We start from the raw sequence: 21209 nt of genomic DNA on the forward strand, positions 1-21209 counted from the left end.
GGACGACACCAGCAGGCGCCCAACCTCTAGGGAAGAGGGGATGTCCTAAGACAAGTCCACAACCTGACGCCTGTCCGGTGTCGTAGAATCCGCAACCTGGAGCAGGGCGTCGTCGTCATCCAGCGCCACGAGAGACGCCGGACAGGCCTCCGCCACATCACACAGCGCAGGAGACCGGGGCTGGGCCGGAGGCGAGGCGGCGCCGGAACGGTGCTGACTCGACCTCCAACGAGGCAGCCGTATGCGTGAAGGGACGAGAGGCACCCGGGGAGTGGCAAGGAGCCCCCCACCAGCCTCGACCCATGAGTGGATGAGAGGGGCCCGACGACCCCCATGGCGGCGCCAAGGGCGACTCGACCTCCGGAGAGGCAGCCGCCTGCGCGGAGGGACGAGATTGACCCAGGGAGTGACAAGGAGACCCCCGCCAGCCTCGACCCACGAGGGTACGAAAGGGACCCGCCGAACCCCTGTGGCGGCGCCAAGGCTGACTCGACCTCAGACAGGGCAACCGCCGGCGTGGAGGGATGGGAGGGGCCCGGGGAGGGAAGAGGGGTCCCCCGCTAGCCTTGGCCCATGATGGGACAAGCGGGGTCCGCCGACCCCAGTGGCGCCACCAGGGCCAGCAGCTGCTGGCGCCTTAGCGGCGTCACCTCGGCCTTAGACAGTATCACCTGGTGAAAGGGCCGAGAGGGGCTCGGGGATGCGACCTGAGCCCCGGCGACCTCCCGCGACACATGACAGACTCCCACAGGAGTTTGCGGCGAAGCCGGGGCGCCGTGGTCCGAAGGTGGGACCCCCGAAGGGCCGCACCCCAACGGCACCACATCCTCCAAGCCTGGATCCGAACCAGTCGGAGCCGGGAGCGGAGCCGCCGGCGATGCCGCGGAAGGCCCGACACCGCGCAAGGGATCCGCTGAAGGAGGAGGAGGAGAAGCCAGCGAGGCCTGCAAAGCCACCGCCTGTGTCTCCATCTAGGCTCTCGACACCCCATCACCGGGAAACAGTGGATAGGGGGACGATACGCTGGGCCGCATCACCCGCGGAGAGCCTACGCCCCCTACAGGCCGGAAACCAGCCCTCGGAGACAAACTGCGACACTTAATGACAGGGGAGCAACGCTCTTGCGGCACAGGAAAGGGAGGACGACGACAACAATGACGGCTGCTTCGAAAACCTTCCGCAGAAGCTGATCGAGGTGACGAAGGCGACGTGGACATGCGACTCGAGAGATGTTTCATCCGGCGCTTCTGCCGCGACTTCGGCTTCAACAGTTGGCACGCCTCACAATCAGTGGAGCACATGCAAATGAGGTGAGGGTCCGTCGCCGACATCAGGTGTCCACAAGACGAACACGTCTTAAAGCCCGAAGGCATCCGCCCACTGTTCCCACAAAACACACGCAATAGCGAAGGGAAAGGCCTAAACAGACCCAGAGCACGAACCAGAGCTGCGTTGCATGCGGAAAAGGAAAAAACTGATGTCGGTGCGCCGGGGTGGGGCTTATGAGGCCTTGCTGACGTCACTCCCGCGGACGACGTCAGGGCGGAGTCACGGGGTACCGCCCCCAGCGCAGAGATGCTGGGGAAAAGAAAGATTTTCCAGATCCAGTCTCACCCCTGGGGATAATTCTATGTTAAAAAAAATGGCGGCTAGTAGTCTCTATCAGATATATAGATCTAGGAGTACATTGAAAGGATATAGATGCATAAAGGAGGTAGGTATATGTAGATTAAAGATATTGATAGAAGTACATGATGAGAAGTAGGGTAGTGCATTGGATAGAGCTGGGAGGGAGAGAACAGTATATCCACCTAAGAGGAGGAATGTAGATACAGGGAAACCAAGTCTCCTATGAAAGAAGGATACCAAAACATGGATCCTAACAACCACAGGGACTAGTGTCCCATGGAAACAGAATAGAAAAGAACAGCAGACAACGGCTACCCCAAGGGTGCAATGGCAGATATGTATAGGAAAACAAACCCGCAGGAAACAGCAGTGGCTGTAACTCAATTAGGTAGGAAAGTACGACTAAAGGGTAAAAACAGATACAAAGAAAACCAAACTGCTGCAGATGAACAGCATCAAGAGCACGATAAAGTATAAAAAAGGCTTACACAAGAAAACTGTACCCAGGCCAAAGAGTCTGACTGCCTGTGGTACCATTATCGAGCATATGGACATAAGAAGAGAAAAGATGAAGTTGAAGTCCCTATAAGAGATACTAAGTGTATAGGTTGGTCACAAATAACCCTAAGGCATACAAAATAAGGTCCCTGAAAAACAGGGAACAAGGCAATAGTGCATCCACACAACATAACAGAATAACAGACAGAGTAAGTACTTGGGCAGAAAAAAAATCAAGCGGCTGCAAAAACAGGCTCCCATGAGACCACAGAGTAAGATATGCTCCAAAGGGCTGGAAACTAAACCTTTAACTGACAGAATAAATTAGAAGAAAAGCAACAAGCAGATCATCATACCGGGTGTAACACTTGAAGGGAGAGAGGTACTCTGCTATATGAAGGCTGATAAGAGACGAAACAAGGGGAAACAAATTGTCCGATCAAAGGGCATGTCAATCAAAGCAGTTTGCCAGGCTCTGTAAACCTGGAAGTATGCAAGAATGCACGCTGGCAGAGCTACGGAAGAGGCCATAGCCTGACCAACAGAATCTGTGGTATCCATACCACAGCAGGAGCTAAGTTTGGCAACTTGTTGCCCCTCAAGTACAAATGGAACAAGACCATTGTGAATTTCCTCCGGAAGTGAGGCAAGAGGCGCTCCACTGATTCCCACAGAGGATGGGAGAAGCAGGCGAGGAAACAAGGAGTGTTAAGAAAGCACAGGGCAGAGCTAGAAGAAGAGAAAATACACATACCACACCAAGAAGGTGATGCCTTGACATCAGAAGGGCGGCGTCGCCAGCACCCCAATCGGAACCGACAGACAAGAGCCCAATGCCGTAATGTGAGTCAGCAGACCAGAAACAGGAGCCGAAGGTGGTAACCTCAACAGGCTGTGCAGTGGTGTCGCTATGGTGTCAGAAACAGGAAGCTGACCTGAAGCCGAGGGGAACCTACCGACAGGGATACAGGTACTTCTCATGCACCGCCTTGGGGCCCAAGAGCACTCCAGAGGAAGGTAACAACCCAAAAATAGAACAAAGAGATTGATATTTTTACATCTAAGTCAAAGTTGCCCCGGCCTCAGGATAGGAGGGACAGGCGGACTCATGCCCAGTACTTTAACAGAAGAACAGGGACCAGCGGTATGCGACGAAGGCAGGAGGCACTGCGACTTCGATCGCCTACACCGAGACTTACCTCCAGCCGTCCAAGTACAATAACCTGTCTGTAGAGCACATAGGGGACCGAGGACGAAGAAAAGACCTCAATGACTGTGACACTGCGCTGCATGCGATTTTCTCTTTGTGCCTTCGGTTGGCGCTGACAACAAGAGTCGCACTCATTGGAGTCAAGGTGCTCACCCAGACACCACATGTAAACTGAGTGAGGGTCCATGGCATTCATTTGTTGTCCACAGGACTCACAAGGCTTGAACCCTGAGGACACTGAAAAAAAGAGTCAAAAAGGGCACATTGCCCTGCTGACGAAAAAACGAGAAGTAGGTCAAAGAATGGGCGGAGGAACTGCAGTGCAGATTCTCGTTGCTTAGCGTGGAAAGAAGGAACTGATGTTAGTGCGTTAAGAGGGCTTAGATGGACCCAGTTGATGTCACATTCGGGGGACCATGTCGATATGGATTCGCCCCGACTCCTCTACCAACACAAAGCGGTACTGACAAAAAAATTCTGGATCCAGTCTGGCACCTGGGGAGAATTCTTAGATTATATTTCACGTCTGCGGCAAATTGGAGTCATATCTACTTGCGGACTATACTAAAAAGAAATGCCCACGTTTTGCTCAGAGTATCAACTGGACTAGTCGCCACTTAAGTGCATCACAAAAATCCTATGAGCAACAGAGTCAGGCACTACCTTGGCCTTTGCCTCAACTGGCAAAATATTTTTTTGCAGAACGACTTCCATTCATTCAAAATCTTTCAGACCATAAATTATCATGTATGGATATTGATGGTAGTTCTCTCTAAACACTAGTGTCAGTTAGCAGACACATATTTGACCACTAAAACTTTATTACTGGAATGGTTCATTTTGTCAGCTGCCTAGACCAATAACACGTTTACAGCCTCAGTAAGATGTAATTGTACGTTATCCTACTTGCTAGTTTGTAAAGCTTGCGGCAGAAAAAGATTAATTAGTAAAATGATTAGTTTGGTCCAGATTTGTAAACGGTCTTAAAACAATGTCTCTTCTGTGCCCTTTAAATACTTGAGATTTTAATTTAGTGTGGACCTTCTTCTAGGGACCCCTACCTTTGAGTTCATGCACTCTCATCCAGCAAAATGTCTTAAGTAGAAGCAAATGATATTGGTGATCACCAACCAGGGCACAATAGTTACTGGCTCTTTCTTAAACTTTGCAAATGCAGATGCTCTCAGCTGCCTTTGCTAGATATGCCGCAAAATGGAGATGCTTAAATGTGAATAGTCACTAAGACCTGGTGAACCAACTCAACAGATTTATCCAAAGCACTTGCAACAAGCAAGTACAAATGCAAGATGAAATCAAAATGGTGTTGCAGAGGCATATTGTCAGTCTTGCTTTCGTCACCCTTGAGGAGCAGCAAAATCTAGGAAGCTCAGGACATAGTGTGACACAAAAAGATCTTAACACCTGCAAAAAGATTTAGTCTACTGACCTTTGGTATCTGAGGCATTACCTAGTCTTGGAAGTAGCTCACTGATCTTATTTTGGCGGTTTGCTATACAAGATGTGTAAACAGCATGTTAGTCAATTACTTTTGATTTTGTGTGTTGCAAAAGGCTTTGACTTCAACATCGCTGACAGTGCCACAGGCAAACGTTCTTTGAGTAGTTGCGGTTTCAGGGCATATGATGGGTGAGGTAAAGCTAGTTGCTGATTTATTATTTTTAGGAAGAATCTTAATTATTTGTATTGCTATTCGGATGCATGTAATGTATGTTGCACAAAACGTTTATGGCACTAGCTGCTGAAATAAAGTTATTTAAAAAATATATATATATATATATATATATATATAAACTTGACTAAACGCGTTGAGTCAGCTTCAAGTCCCAACGATGATTCCTCTAACTTAGATACTTTATCGATGACGAGTGGTTCAAGTATCTCGAGTATATCAGCTGAAACCATCTCCGATAAAAGACCAATTCTCAATATGAGTGAGGAGCTGGATTTTTTAGTAGAGGAGAGACTCAAAACATTACGCCCAAGGACACAAAGGAGGCCAGACGAAAACAAAGAAACAAACGCAGAAAACAACAATGCAAAGGCTCAAAGATCGGCACAAAAAAGAAAACGTTTTGGAGATAGAACAAACTAAATTAGACAATAGTGTCATTAATCTAACCAATGTAGTTCTCACCAAAGCAGAGCAACAACTTCTGGCACTAGGTTTGAACTTTTGTCCTGGTGAAAACTTCAATTATGCACAAACTCGAATCGGTGTATTTTGCTATATACGCAAACTTAAACTTCAAAAGTATTTCGCATTAAAAGCAGACAAAAACCAAATTGATGTTTCTAATGATAATGTGCATGATTGTGATGGTACCCCGTCCCTACGTGCTTCTGATGTCCCTGGTGTATTAACTATACATGACCTTCTTGAAGAAGAAGAGCCTACGAATAGTGAGCCCTTGGACCCTATAGATCTCTCCACACAAGAGATATTTCGTAAGATAGACTATGTGCAGAAAGGGGCGGGTTTGAGTCCGTTTAAGAACAAATCTAGTTTTGTTCCCTTAATGCCGAAAGACTCGATTGATACCTACCATGATATGATCATCAATGACCATAAAAAACTAAATATGAATGTTAAGAAAAATAAGCAACAGCACGGCTCTTTTTTTAGGCAACTGGCATATGATAAGTTGATCAAAAAATTGGGCGAAAATCATGACATCGTGATAAAAAAATACGATAAAGGGGGAAACCTTGTTCTCTGGTCTAAAAAACAATATATAGCAGAAGCGGACAAACAACTAGGTAATGAACAGTGTTACCAAAAAGCCACATTTAAAGAATACGAAAATGCGAGACTGGCCTTGCAGAAAATGTTAGCTCAAAGGAGAAGAGAGGGCCTGATTTCCAACGATGAAATGAAATATCTATTCGAAGAACATCCAGTGTTGCCCGTTTTGTATCTGATTCCAAAGATACACAAACGGGTAACTCCGGTGCCAGGCAGGCCCATCATCTCTGCCATTGATAGTGCTAGTGAAAACATTGGTCAATACATCGACCACTTTTTGCAGGATTTGGTTACATCTCTCCCTAGTTTTGTTAAAGACACTGGGGACTTTCTGATGAAAATACAAGATGTTATATGGTCTGATGATCTATGTCTAATAACTTTAGACATAGAATCCTTGTATACAAGTATTAATCACACACAAGGCTTATCAGCGACCAAACATTTTTTAGCTACTAGACCCATTGATCTTTATGCCCACAAAAAAGTTATTGTTGAATTGATCAACTGGTGTTTGCAGAACAATTTTTTTCTCTTCAATAACACACTGTTTAAACAATTGAGGGGTGTTGCTATGGGGGCCTGTTTCTCCCCCAGCTACGCGTGTTTACACGTCGGCTGGTGGGAGGAACAGGTCCTCAGGCGTCAATACAAAACAGTGTGTGAGCAACACATGCTTTTGTATCTTAGATACGTTGATGATGTCTTTATAATTTGGCGTGGTAACATCTCAACGGCACAAAACTTTATTGATGACATCGACAACAATGACCTCAACTTAACCTTTACCTCACATATCCATACCACACAAGCAGAGTTTTTGGATGTCAAGCTTCAGGTCAACAACAACAAACTTGAAAGTACCCTACATAGAAAATCCACGGCAGGTAATATTACATTACACGCCACTAGCTCACATCCTAAGCACCTCATCGCCAGTATACCTTATGGTGAGGTGCTCCACCTTTAGCGGATTTGTAGTGATGAAAATGATTTTCGTAACTGCGTTGAGGATATTCGCAAAAGATTATTATTGAGAGGTTATAGTAACAAACTCATCAATAATGCGATTAGCAAATCAGACAAACGACCAAGAGCTAGTCTGTTTAAGCAAGTTTCCATTGAGTCCACACCTAGAGTTACCAATACCAACTCTGATAACCCTAGACTTATCACGACTTTTTCGCGACAAGAGAGAAAAATTAGAGCGATTGTTCAAAAACACTGGCCCATTGTCCTCACAGATCAGGTTCTGGGTGAACGTTTGACATCATCCCCTGTTGTCACTTTTAGAAAAGGCAGATCGATGGGCAGTGATTTAGACAAAAACTCCCCATAGACGATTAAACCAATGCTGTGGCTACATTCATCCAGGGGGTTTAAAAGATGCACTGTGTGTCGTGCATGCAAATTTGGTTGTAACAAGACATCTTACCAGACACCATTTGATACATCCCCTATTGCCATCAAGGGTAGCTTTAATTGCAAAACGGACTTCGCTGTGTATGTCCTGACGTGCACCTGTGGCTTAAATTACGTGGGAAGCACAAAGCTACAGGTGCACGTCAGGATATTGCAACATCTAAGGGCTATCCTCCACAATGACGCCGCCTATCCCGTGGCACGGCACTTTTCTAAATGCCACAATAAAGATATTAATTGCCTTTCTTATTTTGTTATTGCCGCTGTTCCTAAAAGTAAAAGAGGTGGTAACAGAGAAAGGAAACTGCGGAAGCTAGAAACCAGATTTATTCTAGAATTAGATAGTAAATGGCCCCGGGGACTCAATAATGCTGAGGATATGTATACCTTTTTATAAATTGCACACAATATTGTGATTCCGTATACGCCAACGTTATGGATTAAAAATATTATCCTGTATGCATCTTAGAAATACCAATATTGCGCTTCAATATCCTGCCCATCAACTGTATTCTTATCTGCATAGCAATGTTTCTCTCTCAATTTTATTCCACGAAATGTATAATAATTTGATATTGATATCGTTGATACGGATTAAAAATATTATCCTGTATTTATCTTAGAAATACCAATATTGCGCTTCAATATCCTGCCCATCAACTGTATTCTTATCTGCATAGCAATGTTTCTCTCAATTTTATTCCACGAAATGTATAATAATTTGATATTGATATCGTTGATACGTATGAAAACAAACTTTCTTATGGCAATTTTCCAAATATACTTTTTACAGGGGTTTTAATCCGGCTGGATTAAACCATTTTTTTTAAAGATGTATGTAATTGATGTGCTATGGAATTTGCGGTTGTCGACTTTATCATTATGGAATGCACACACGACACTTTATATATTTTTTATCTTTGCACTGTTGCACAATTATTCAAGCACTTTATTGTATAAACTAAAATGACCCAGATACTATAAGCACTTCAGCACTTTTGTTGGTCACATGGTCAGATTGTATTTGACAACACACTGACACCTACAAACAATACACACGGGTATAAACAGTCAATTTTGTGTTACAGTATTAATTCTGTCAGAGTGTTGATGTAGACACATCACATGAGGATTCATCCTTATATAGACTCTCGATAACAATTATTTGACTGTGTTTTCCAAATGTCAGAGATAACGTATTTATCGTGCATATCTGAAAAGCATTTAAGCAGATATATAAATCTTTGGTTTAGTAGTATAAGAAATACAACAGTCTTTTGTCCGTTTCTATTGACATGTGACCTGCATCTCACGGAAGCAAGGGGGCGTGCACAGTGTGTGTAAAATATTTAAAAAGTGCAGTGACGTGTAATTAGCTGAATGTGATCAAGGGCACTGGAAGCCCGAAACGCGTTGTTGTAAGCTGTGTGAGAAACGCGAATAAACTTACATCTTGCCTGAAATTGCTGTGGTGGTCCGAGTTCCTTCTTCGCCGAAGCACGAGTGTGGTCGGAGGTGGCAGGAATTGGTTGGCGTGTGTGTATATATATATATATATATATATATACACACACATATATATATATATATATATATATATATATATATATATGTTCAGTAGAATAGCTTCTAAAACCCACCGCCTCCAGAACGAGAGGCGCGTCGACGCTTTTTAGGACTTGAAGCCCTGTCTTGCAATATCCTCGAAATTCAAAAAAATGGATTGTCGACACCGTGTTGCTTGGCAGAAAATTATTTCATGTGTCAGCTACATGAAAAAGTCAGACGCGTTTCCCCTGCCCAGCAGGCTTGTTCACCGACATTTTTGCAAACTTCCGTGTGAACTGAACTACAACAAACGATAATGAAGACAGACTTGGAGTTTCCAACGTTCGCTCTACGAAGGACGATCTGTTTGACACGCATATTTTACGATTTGTTAAACATACATTTAGGAAAAAGAATAAATGAAAGATATACATTTACATTTTCCAATTGTCAGAATTAAATTAAAATATTCCCAATTTGATGTTTGAAACAATATTTCAGTGCCCTTTAGTATATTGGTACTATGACCGCGTTCATGGCATGCTATATATATATATAGTAAATCTAGTTGCTGATTACACATACAGTACAATTGCATCTCACATGGGTATAGAAATAGGTATTTGGACCGCGAGAAGTCCACCACTTTTCAGAAAACATCTATTTGGGCTTGGGTGGTGCCAGAAGGGGGAACACCTACTCAGAAGGTATGGTCGCAGCATCAGCAAGAGTCCTGAAGATTATTTTGAACCTGTAATGTCTTTACATGATTTCCTAAGTAGCAATAGGAGTACGAGGATCACCGTCCATGTTTGCATTACTTTCTGTAATGTTTCTCTTGCGAGAGACTTGTGGAGTCTTAAGCTTCCCTTCAGAGAGGGACTCCTGGAATGGGAGTGCTGCTCGTGTGAACGAAGTGTGTATTTATGACCACAAACCACATGGCAAAAAGTCACTCATTCTCAAAGATTGCCTTTGGTATCTGGTGGGTTGTGTGTCACAGACATCTGTCTGCAACAAGTGAAGCAGGACCTTAAGGCCAATACCTTTGATGGAAGCATCAATGAAAAAGAACACTTCCAAGTAGAAATCTAAATAAGCAAGTAAAATTCCAGACCGTTCAAGATCCTGAGACAGTGGATATGTAATAAGGTGCATCACCAGTAACACCGTCGTCTCCAAAAGTATCCATTTTAGGATTTAGAACTCTAGCCTCAACTCGTTGTGCTGCAGGCTAAATAACTATGTATCCACTCCTTTCATCCCTTTTAAAACAGATACCTAATGTGCAAAAACATTCTCTCACATATTTAATCTTGGGATGCATGCAACATCCAAAACGCTCCCTCTCTCTTCGAGAGAGGCAAACGTTCCTGGCAATATGCCCTAAGCTAAATTAAACATGAGCATTGTGACAAGGTAGACATCTGCTAACCTCATTGCATGACGGTAAATAGAGGGCGGGGGGACATGTCATTACCATATTATGCTGGCACTTTATTAGCATTTGTAAGATGTTAAGTCTGATACAGATGGATACTGGAAGCCAGTGTCTTTCATACTTAAAGACATGGCCTGCTACTTTAAAACCCGCACTAAGCAAATACAGACATAGTGTGCCTCTTTCAATTAGGCTAATTTTGTCTTTCACTGTCCACTAAACAGAGCACTGCAATAGTCCAGCCTCAAAATTAATGGTGGCATCTATTAGCATGGTTCAATGTTGGCGTTGCAGGAGGAACATCAACTCGCACATTGTACCAGGTGATGGCGGGTCAAGCTGTAGCCCAGAAAGTATATGGATGCTGCTGTCCCAGTCACTTCTCTGTGCCCTTAAAGATGACCTCCAAGGGTTAATCAGTGATTCCACTGAAATATTAGAGTAGTGTTATGATGCCTTCACTGCTTAGCTCTCTCTCTGCCTACACAACAGTAGAAGGGTAAGAATCATACACAAAGCATGAAAAGAAGCAGGGCACAATTCCACCACAGACAACGTGATCAGGAATGGTGAATGGATGGTCAGCAGAAGGGCAAATTACTTACACACAGCGGTAGGATAAACTTCAAACAAGGAAAATAAGGTATGCCATCGTCAAGGCAAAATAAGACTGATTCACGCAAAGTACGAGTTGCAATAGGGAATGTTTCTTAAACACACAGAATAGGGACCACCACTGGTATTTTTCTTGGCCTACAATGAAAAGCCATACCACAGGCACTAGTAGAACCCCACCAACCTAATGAAAAAGATCCGTGATTTTTAAAGGTGTAGTGAACACACACTCAAGTGCACACACCATCCCAGGTGTGGCACTCATTTAATCTACTGAGGGGCACCTGTGGAGAGCATTATGCAATTTTTTTTACTTAAAGTAAAAGTCCCTTGACCTTAAAATACCAGCTGCTGAAATGCAGCAGAACTGGGTGGAAAACGTTCCTGGAGTTGACTGACTTAGACATGACTGATGTAAACAAACAAGTAATTCAACAGGACTGCAACCAATTTCCACTACAAAACATTTCAGTTAAACGTTTAAATTCTTACGTATTCTGCTGATGTAATTTTGACGTTTCCTTTTCAAAGTCTTGAGGTTGATTAGGGATAAAGAGGTATTCAGAAAGATATCCTGGCATATGCTCAAAATGGTTGTAGTCACCCAGCTCGGCTAAAATATGAAGGAAAGCACAGTTAAATTACATAAATGAACATGGGATCTTCATTGTACTAAGTATAAAGAATAATTCATTCTCCATCAGCAGAGTAAAAATGCATAAAAAAATTCAAGTACAATATCCGTTGTTAACAGCTATCATATCGAAAGAGTAAGGTAATGTTGTGGTTCTTCCTGAAAACATCAAATTACCAAAAGAAAAAACTTCACTATTAGAATCGTTTAATGGAAAACACATTTACATTTCAAGCTGAAGGGATAGCTTTGGTGTTTAGCAAACAGAACAATTTCTTTAAAAAAAAAAGCTAGCAAGCAACTATCTGGATAAGCCCCTTAGTTTAAAAAGGCCAGGGACTCAATCCCCTTGGGCCGAGTGGAGTAATTAAGGAAGGGGGTGTGCAACTGTGCTCCCTGAACCCGAATTAGGCACTGGTAACACCATCTGTCAGGGACAACATTTGAAAAGAAGGGTAGGGGGTTGCGCGATCCCTTCTCCCTGAGCCTTCAAAGATCCCTTGGAACCCAACCCCCTCCTCCAGGCTGGCTCAGTGACTGTGTCCACCCCGAAGACATAGTAGTTTCCTTGCCCAAACTTAAGTTTGTTCTCGTCTGGTAGGAGCATTTTTAAATCTCCTGGCAAACGGGAACAAACATACAAGTCTGCTCCCAGCCAGCAGAAGCTTTAAAAATGCTCCCGCCAGCTGTGAGCATACTTGTGTTCTGGTTTTATGCCACACAGCATGCAAAAAACAGCTCCCGCTCTATGGGGGGAGCCAACTAGGGCCACAGGCGTGCACGGCCTGCGCAACTTAACGTAGTGCTTTGTGGGTGCCCTTGTTGCCCGTCCACCCCCTTTATAATTCGGCCCTTGGTGATGTGGCCCTATCAAAGCTCAGAAAGGGGGGGGCTGCGCCACCCCTAGTTGATCAAATATGTCCTTGGGGGATGGGCCCCTCAGGGACGAATAGGGTTCAGAGAAGAAGGGGCATGCTGCCCACCTCCCCTTTATAATGTCATGCGGCCCCGGTGAATGGGATCCCCGGGTCTGACATGGCTTAGGAAGGGGGCCTGCAAGGACCCACTCCCCTTTTTTCTGCAATTTGGCCCCAGGGATAAGGTCCATGGGCCCACTAAGGCTCAAAGAGTGGGCCACATGCACCCCTCCCCTTAGAATTCAGTTCCAGGGCATCAGGTCCGAGGGTCTATTAAGGGTCAGGAGGAGGTTGGGGTGGAGGGGCGTGGGGGAGTGGTGAACTGCCCAATTTTTCTTCTTTCTGCAATTCGATCCTGTTGTATGGGGTTCCCAGGGACTATTAAGGCTATATGCCCCCTTTCCCATAATATAGATGTTTGGCCCTTGGGAATGAGTGCCCAGGGCTGCAAGGTCAACCAGACGGTACCTCGCCAAAGGCGGTGCGTGGGTTTGGCAGACTGCAAAGGGGTTGGCCTTCGGGTAGATGTGGCCAACCCCCCCCGCTGCGCAGTGCTAACGGCCGTGCACGGAAGAGTGGCCAGGCACTACCATTAGCATCATGTCGTTAGAATTCCAAAGGTCAAAGTAACGCCAGAGTTAGGCAAAATGTTCAGTAGCAATGTAACATTTCAAACTCTAAAAAACACAGAACTTTACTAGTTCTATCTCTGCGGTTTTTAGAGTTTAGAACGTTACGCTGTGACTGACCTTTTTTCCTAACTATAACATTACTTCACCTTTTTGTTTTTTTCAGTGAATATACATGTACATTACTATATCTATTCACTGGGAAAAAAAGTTACAGGGCCATTATAGTTATGCTCAGTTTCACACACAAAACCATAGCAATTCAGTCCTTATAGTTATATTTATCTCAAGTACCTACAACTGGTGCTCTTTGGCTCCCAGAAGAAGGCAATAAAGGTGAAAGCTCAGACCATCAATTATGGCTTCTCGTCACTAGCCAGATCCATTCGAGGCCATGAGCTAAAACCCAAAGGATCAGTTATGAAAGCCAAGTTGAGGCCAACCCTCGGATTCGGATTGGAAATAATGCTAGGTGATGAGGCTCCTCTGCTAGACAAATTGATAAGAGCCTATAAACAAACCTTTAAGCTCCCTAGGCCAGTCTCTCCTGCACAGATCCAGCTAGAATTCCTGCTTACAAAACAGTCACTTGCTAGGCCGGCAGCGTTCGTAAAGCGTTGTCATAACCTGTGAGCAGCAGCTTAAAACACCCTGGCTAATTTAGTCTGGACGAAATCAATTTACAACGGGGTAATGACGCTCACAAGAAATATTTAGAAAACAGCATTAGTACGCTTGAACTGGGGTGGGCTCTCCAGGACACAGCGAGTCAGGCTTGGGGTTCCCTGGGTCTAAGAACTCTCAGGGTTGGTGGGAAACTAGCAACTCCCTCCCTTTATTAAAAACTGCCTTTAAATTACAGTAACAACTCTGGGAGATTGAATTCCATGCCTTTATTAAGGCTGTGGGAGGGGTCACATGTCCCCCTCTCCTTTTAGCTACATGGAGGGATGGGGTTCCCAGGGCTTTTTTAAAGCTGGGGGGGCGTGGCATGGGCCCCCTTCCCCTTTATAAATATACGCAGTACAAAGGAATTGAGTCCTCTAGGCCCAAAATGTGCTATTAGAGGGGGGCCTCTGTATATATGCATGTATGTATGTATGTATACATACATACCCACACATAAAACACACACTGATGTTTTTGGCAGCCAATCAGAGCGCTCGCTCCCACAGAAGGGAGATGGCCCAAGGGTAAAACAAACCTTCCTGGGACACTATGAACGCTTCATTTATTAATTGCCACTCCCGCAGACTCTCGTGGGAGTCCCTCGGACCCAACCATGCATATATATTATTTTTAAACCTTAACGGATTTACACCAAATCACAAAAAGCACAATTTGTGAACCAAGATCTAGGTTACTGCTAAATTTGGTGTGATTCCCTTCAGCAGTTTATGCGAAAACACTTTTGACAAAAGTCCGATTATTATGCCTACACACTCCATGGTCCAATGTGGTCGTTCCGTTCGATTGCATTTGGTCCTACAGGCCGAAATATGCCTTGATGGAGTTTTGAGGGGATTGGCAGGCCGCCTAACATCTTTCCTTCCTCTGTCATTCCAGAAAGCGTCTCCCGCCAGCCTGGCTTTCATGTCTGGGCTTGATTAAGGATTATGATCTTACCCGTGGCCTAACGACATGTATGGCGGTTGGCGTTCTTTTCTTGGAAACGAGGGTCAGGCAAATGAGGATAAAAAAAAAAAAGTCTTTGGAAAATGCATGAGGATTTTGCGCTTTGGTACCCCCCCCTCCTCTTTTTAGGTCTCGGCCTGGCGGGAGCAGCGCATGTGCTGCTCTCGCCATGGCGAGAGCCTTTTGGAATCGATACGGATTCCAGGCATGCACGCCGTGGGACAGAAGATGTGCACGCGGGGACTGGATGCTTTACTGGCGGCCTGATACTCTGGGGACTTTTTTTTTTGCCCCCAGTAAAGCCAGTCCCCGCGTGCACATCTTCTGTCCGCCCTGTAAAGAGCCTTTCACGTCCCATGATGGGCCGCGCTACATCCTACATACCAGCGATGGAAGGCTTCCGAACCTGTGACTGATGAATTTTTGCTTTAAGTGGATGGAAGAGCCTCAAGCCTGCCTCGATATAAGGGTGCCACGATATGGCTTTGTAATTTTGTATTAACATCCAAGCGCGGCGATGTTTGGAAAATGTAAACATTCCATTTAAAGCACTGGTTCCCAGTCATATGCAATCAGAGAGAATGGTCTTTCACAAGGTGTACGTTGTTGATTAGAAGTTGTAGCATTCCATTCAAAGCACATCTACCATCTCCCACTAAAAGGACCACTGAGCTTAAGTTATAGGGGCTTGGGGTGATGGGCGGTATTTAAAGACAACATTGCGGGCAGTGGCGCAGCAGCCCTATTCTTTCCTGCTACTTAAAATTCCCATCCGCTTTTGTCGTGCGGTTTGACTTGTTTTGTATTTTCTTTCGCGCTTATTGCCTCAGATTAGAGCACTTTAAATTTAAAAATGTTATTATGATTGTAGCCCTTTGAAGGTACTAGGTACACATTGAAAAATGGAAAGGTTCAACCAAGTGGAGCGGACTGTCAGAGTGCGCCCCATGAATTCCATTAGAAGTTTGTCTTAGCCTAAACCTGCAGTTTGCAGCGAGTGGAACGATTATAAAAGCCTACGTAAACTTACCACAGGGCAAAAACAGACTCTCCAGAGGAATTAAATATGGTAGCCTAGCTTGTAACATCAGCGTCTCCCCCAGTCGCAGGCAAGAACACTAACAAGCTGCAGGTGCAGGCCATAAAAGCAGGTGAACCGCATCAAAAAGTCAATTGCTGGGGAACTGATGACATGTGTCTCCATAATATAAGCATCGCGCGCTGCACTCCTGCACCCGGTACGCATTTTGTGCTATGCAGCAATGTCAGTAGTTTTAGCAGCATTAAAATAGGAGACTTCGGGGGGCGTGGCTAGCAGCCAAGAGGAATGGCTGCGGCTTGAACGAGCTCCGCTCCGTTCTTTGGCCCATTCATCCGTTACAGCCCGAGAATTCAGCGGAATTCCCTCCGCAGACCCCTGCGAGCACCTGGAGCCCCGTGGTGCCGACGGACGGGGGTGGGTGGACGTATGGCCTCCCCTGGATGATCGCGGACTTTGGTGATTGCTGAGACGGACGGCGAGCAAAATGGCGGCTCGGTGGGGCTGAGACGGCTCCCGGCCCTGCTTTCTGGCCTGCGGCGACGGAGCTCCCTTCCACTTGCTCCCCCCTCAGGTTCGGGACCGGCCTGGGACTCGCACTGAGTTGCGGCGCGTGACATCGCCGGCGCCCTCCGATGCTGGCAACCGGATTGGTTTCTCTGGAGGCCTCCGGAGGTCTGGAGGCGAGCGCCAAAATTGAGGCACCGGACTGCGGCCAAGCGGGTGGAGGAGGTGACAGGAGTCACGCGCCCGGGACTTTGCCAGGCTCGGGGCCCCCTCTCAGGACTCCGGGGGCCCAACTGGAGACGCCCTGTAAGTACACTGCCCCTTGTTTTTGCTGACTGAGGCCCAGAACAACGCTGCGCCATTCCGCGTGTAAATAATAGACTTGAGGGCCTGGTCCGGTCCGACTGTGCCTGCGCGTGGCCTGCTGGCGGGCACCGGCTGGTTGCGGGCGCCCTCTGGAGGGGCCTTCTTTCCCCCCCAGCCCGTTGGTGACGCAGCTGATTCGTGGGGTTGAGGAGTGTGAGCTGTGGAGGGCCCCAGCGTGATACATAGGGGGTGTCCTTGTGGATCTGCGCCTCCCCCCCTCGGCCCTGATCTAGCCTGGTGGCCCTGGCGCGCTGCTGATCAAGGGGATGCGCCAGTGATTGGGGCTGGATGGTCCTTCCGCCCCCCCCCCCCCGGATATTGATCTCTGTTAGGTCGCAGCGTAGTGAGGCGACCTACTGGAGCGTGCTGCCACTACGAGGGGGTGCACTGTGTGGGCAGTGACTCAACAGAGCGACTATTCCTGGGACGTACTATAAAACCACATGCTGCTACTACACGTGGATCCCTGACCGTGTTTGTGGCCTCTAGGAAGTCTGAGGTGCAGTGATAACGTTGGCCCGGCGCTGCCCATGGTTGGGAGGCTTTGAAAGTAAGGACCTATTGTCGGCGTGACTGTGGCACGTGCGCCCCTCCTCCCCGCCCCTCTCCCTGCAGAGCTCCCACGACGACTCCTGCGATGGCGTCAGGTGGCAGGGGATCGAGAAATAATTCCCAGAAACTGTCCAAATTTGCGTGGACCAAGAATGGCGATAAGGGCGGCTCGCCGAGCGCGTATAAGAGGGACTCGGTGGCAGCATCACCTTCAGAGCCGCATCCGACACTACATGACGTCATGGCTGACATTGGAGGTATGCGTAGATTCATAGACTCTGTTACAGTGGAGGTCTCCTTGTTACGAGCCGATTTCAAGCAGGTGAAGGAGCTAAAGATAGCGACAACTGCGCTACGGGATGACACCTCTGAGCTTCAGCGCCAAAAGTCCGAAATGGAGACCAGACAGCTTCGGATGGCACAGCAGCTGGACGATTACGAAGGGCGGGCCAGTCGCAAAAACACACGTATCCTTGGTGTTCCGGAGAAGGCAGAGGGGCCGGCTGCGGACCTGTACGTGGAAGATCTGATAACGAAGCACTTGAAGCCCAAGTCACTTTCGGCTTATTTCTCCATAGAACGGGCTCATCGGGTACCGGGGGGAAGGCCCAGGCCCGGCGCCCCGCCGCAACCCCTGATTGCCAGAGTCTTTAATTTTCGGGACCGCGACAGTATCCTGCAGACCTCGAGAACTGGCCCGCCGGTCAAAATTGCCAACTATGAGGTGTCCTTCTTTCCCGATTTTACTGCCCGAGTCCAGGCACAGCGGAGGAGTTTACAGGCAGTTAAACGGGAGCTGCGCAGCAGAGACATTAAGTACGCAATGCTTTTTCCGGCAAAATTGAGGATAGAACGGGACGGTAAATCATGGTTCTTTGCCTCGCCGGACGTGGCCTGGGACTGGTTGGAAGGCTGGACGAAGGTCGGAAGCAAGAACGGCAATCGAAGGGGAGGGACGGACCAGAGAGATAGTGATGGAGGATGCTGCAGAGTCAAGTGGTCTGAATGAGCAGGAATAAGATATCTTTTGCCTCACTGCATGCCGAACATTGTGAACTCACACAAGTATTGCGGTAGGGGGGGGGGGTGATGTAAGTGCAGATTTGGTTCCCTTTTTTGGGGGGGATTCTGTTAAGTTGCAGATGACTGAGTATGTAATTTGTATTACTTGCCGTTTATTTAGATATGTCATGAGGTATTATGTGGAACAATGGTAGTGTTAAGGGCTGTATCTGTTAGAAGACAATTTAAAAGGCCATTGAACGGAGGGCTCAGTTCCCCTCTGCGTTTTTAGCATGGTTAAGTGGGGTTCAGGCACTCTGCCATGTTGGGGGGTGGGTAGTTGTATATCCACAGGCAGGGGAGCAGGGAGTGGGGCGAGGAGAAGGGGGGAAAGAGTTCATGGGGAGGGGGGGTGTTGTTTGTTTCTTGCAAAGCTGGAAAGTTAATGAGCAAAATGATGTCACTATATGAGGAGGATTGACATAAATTTGAGTTTCTGTTCTGGGCTGTATTTTGCTGTTGTGCTATGTGAGGTGCATATAAGGGAGATTGATTTACAACACTGGATTGACGTTGATGGCAGACATGGGTACTGCGCACAATGCTACAGGAGTTATTGTCCCCCCACCGGCCCCAGTGTCCCCCATGACTTTAATCACCTGGAATGTCCATGGGTTGGGCGACAAAATTAAAAGAGGATTGGTGTTGCAATATATACATAGAGCGGCACCTGCAGTAGCCTTGCTTCAAGAAACACATCTGGTGGGCTCGGCATGTAAGGCTTTGGACCGCTGGGGCTACTCGATGGTGGTGCACTCTGAGTTCTCTACTGGCTCCAGAGGGGTTGGCATACTGGTTCGCAAGCGGTTTCCCCTAATTATCCAGCAGGTTTGGAGGGACGTGCAGGGACGTTTTTGCAGCTATCTCTTGCCAATGGGAAGGGAAAAGATTTAATATAGTGTCAGTATACATCCCACCAGCTCTCCACTGCGTGGCTCTTCCAGCCCTTAGTGCGTTTTTGTTGGCATTGCCAGTGGGGGAGCTCATTATGGGCGGCGACTTTAATGCAGTTTTAAATGTGGAGCTAGATCGCTATTCGGTCAGGCCACAGGGGACGGGGGAAAAAAATAGGAGACTTCATCAACATGTGCATAAATCTTGAATCAGATGGACTGGTGACCTGCAGAGCTTCGCCTGATCGGCATCGGTGCAGAATGCTTGGGGTCAGCTTTGCTACAGCTCAAAGTAGTCTCGAATTTCCAAAGAAGGCCTGTTAAGCACTGCATGTTAGAGATCAGAGAATAGGGGAAGAGAACGGTCAGTCTATTGTTTGATGGGAAACAGACAACTGGGCAAAACAACATTTTCCAAAATCCTTTTTGTAACCTCTGCTCGTGCACGTCCTCAAAGGCATAAATGACCGCCAGTTACAATTATCTTTACTGTGTCTTCTTACTGTTGAGAGAGAGCATGGCTTTTGGGTCAGATTCCTAAACGTTTTTCTTCACCTATATTCAAGTCAGGGTAAAAAAAAATAAAAAAATGAGTGGGTGTATCTAACCACATTCCGAATAAGGCCAACTAGGACAGAACATTCTGAACCCCAAGCAAACTGCTGTGTGTACAGGGCTCGAAAATATGAGTGGTGCTCACTTTAAGAAACCTAGTAATTATATAATGTGCTAAAGTCTACAACTGTAGTAACATTTTGTCAAGGAAAACGTGCTGGAATTTTAACAGCGAAAAAAGCCTCAGTAAATACTGGAACATGCACATTTGCCACAGTAAGCACCAACATTTACGTTATGCCCCATTTTTAGGGCACAACATATTTGGGTCTGTAGGGCTTTACATCGGTAGATATAATTTCTGATGGTGAAAATATGCTAGTATGGCAGACTCTCCTCAGTCAGATGTTTAGGATTAAGAATATGAAAGCAGAAGTGTCATTGGAGGCCAGAGCTATGCAAAAGTGGGTATTCACAAACTTTTTGCACAGCATTCCCACCCTGGTAATACTAATACAGATACTTTAAACAAGCATTAAAAATGCAATAGGTCTCGCCTGTCATTAAGTTAAAGCCATTTGCTTGTCTATACAATACCATTAGCAAAGCAAATGGCTTTAACTTAATCAAAGGCGAGACCTATTGCATTTTCAATGCTTTTTTTGCACCCACTTGACGGATGACCCAAAACTTTCCCTGTACAAACAAGGCAAAAAAGAGCACTTTTTTTTTTTAAACGTTTTTTGAAGATTCATCATACAGTGCCAACGTTATCATCAAAATTAAAAAGGTATTTCCTATGGAAACGATTACCTAACTGTATATAATTTCCATCAAATTAGCTCCTTTGGGTATTTATTAGACATTTTCTATTTCTGACATCATAGGAATATCAAAGGTGGGAGACCTCTGAGCCAAGGGAAAAGTAATTCCGTTCACCCAACTCCAAGACAAATACAAGATGGCACCTACGGAATGGTTTCGCTATCTCCAGATCAAGCACGCACTAGGGGCTGTCATCCCACCTGACACCGTCCTCACTGAAGCTTCCCCATTGGAAGACAGACTCCTGACGGAACAAATGGACAAAAAAGCCACATCCTTAACATATCACAAAATTATTAACAACCATCCTGACCCCACACAATTTCTCCGGGATAAATGGCAGAAAGATATGGGAGAGTTAGACGAGACTGATTGGCAGGAGTCATTAGAATCCCCGAGGGAGGTGGCAATCTCCACGAAATTGCGCCTCGTCCAACTTAAAGTGCTCCATAGGATCTACTACACTAG

General features: G+C 46.2%; 1 protein-coding gene across 1 annotated transcript in view; it reads right to left on the minus strand.

Annotated features, from left to right (window-relative positions):
• Positions 1 to 21209, minus strand: part of PTPN4 (protein tyrosine phosphatase non-receptor type 4) — a 1253225-nt gene that overhangs the window by 1037104 nt on the left and 194912 nt on the right. Inside the window, exon 8 of the mRNA XM_078682081.1 lies at positions 11620 to 11740. Within this exon, the coding sequence (XP_078538207.1) occupies positions 11620 to 11740 (121 nt within the window). The remainder of the gene's footprint in view (positions 1 to 11619; positions 11741 to 21209) is intronic.

Source organism: Lissotriton helveticus, chromosome 3_1 (genome assembly GCF_964261635.1).
Source record: "Lissotriton helveticus chromosome 3_1, aLisHel1.1, whole genome shotgun sequence".
NCBI lineage: Eukaryota > Metazoa > Chordata > Amphibia > Caudata > Salamandridae > Lissotriton > Lissotriton helveticus.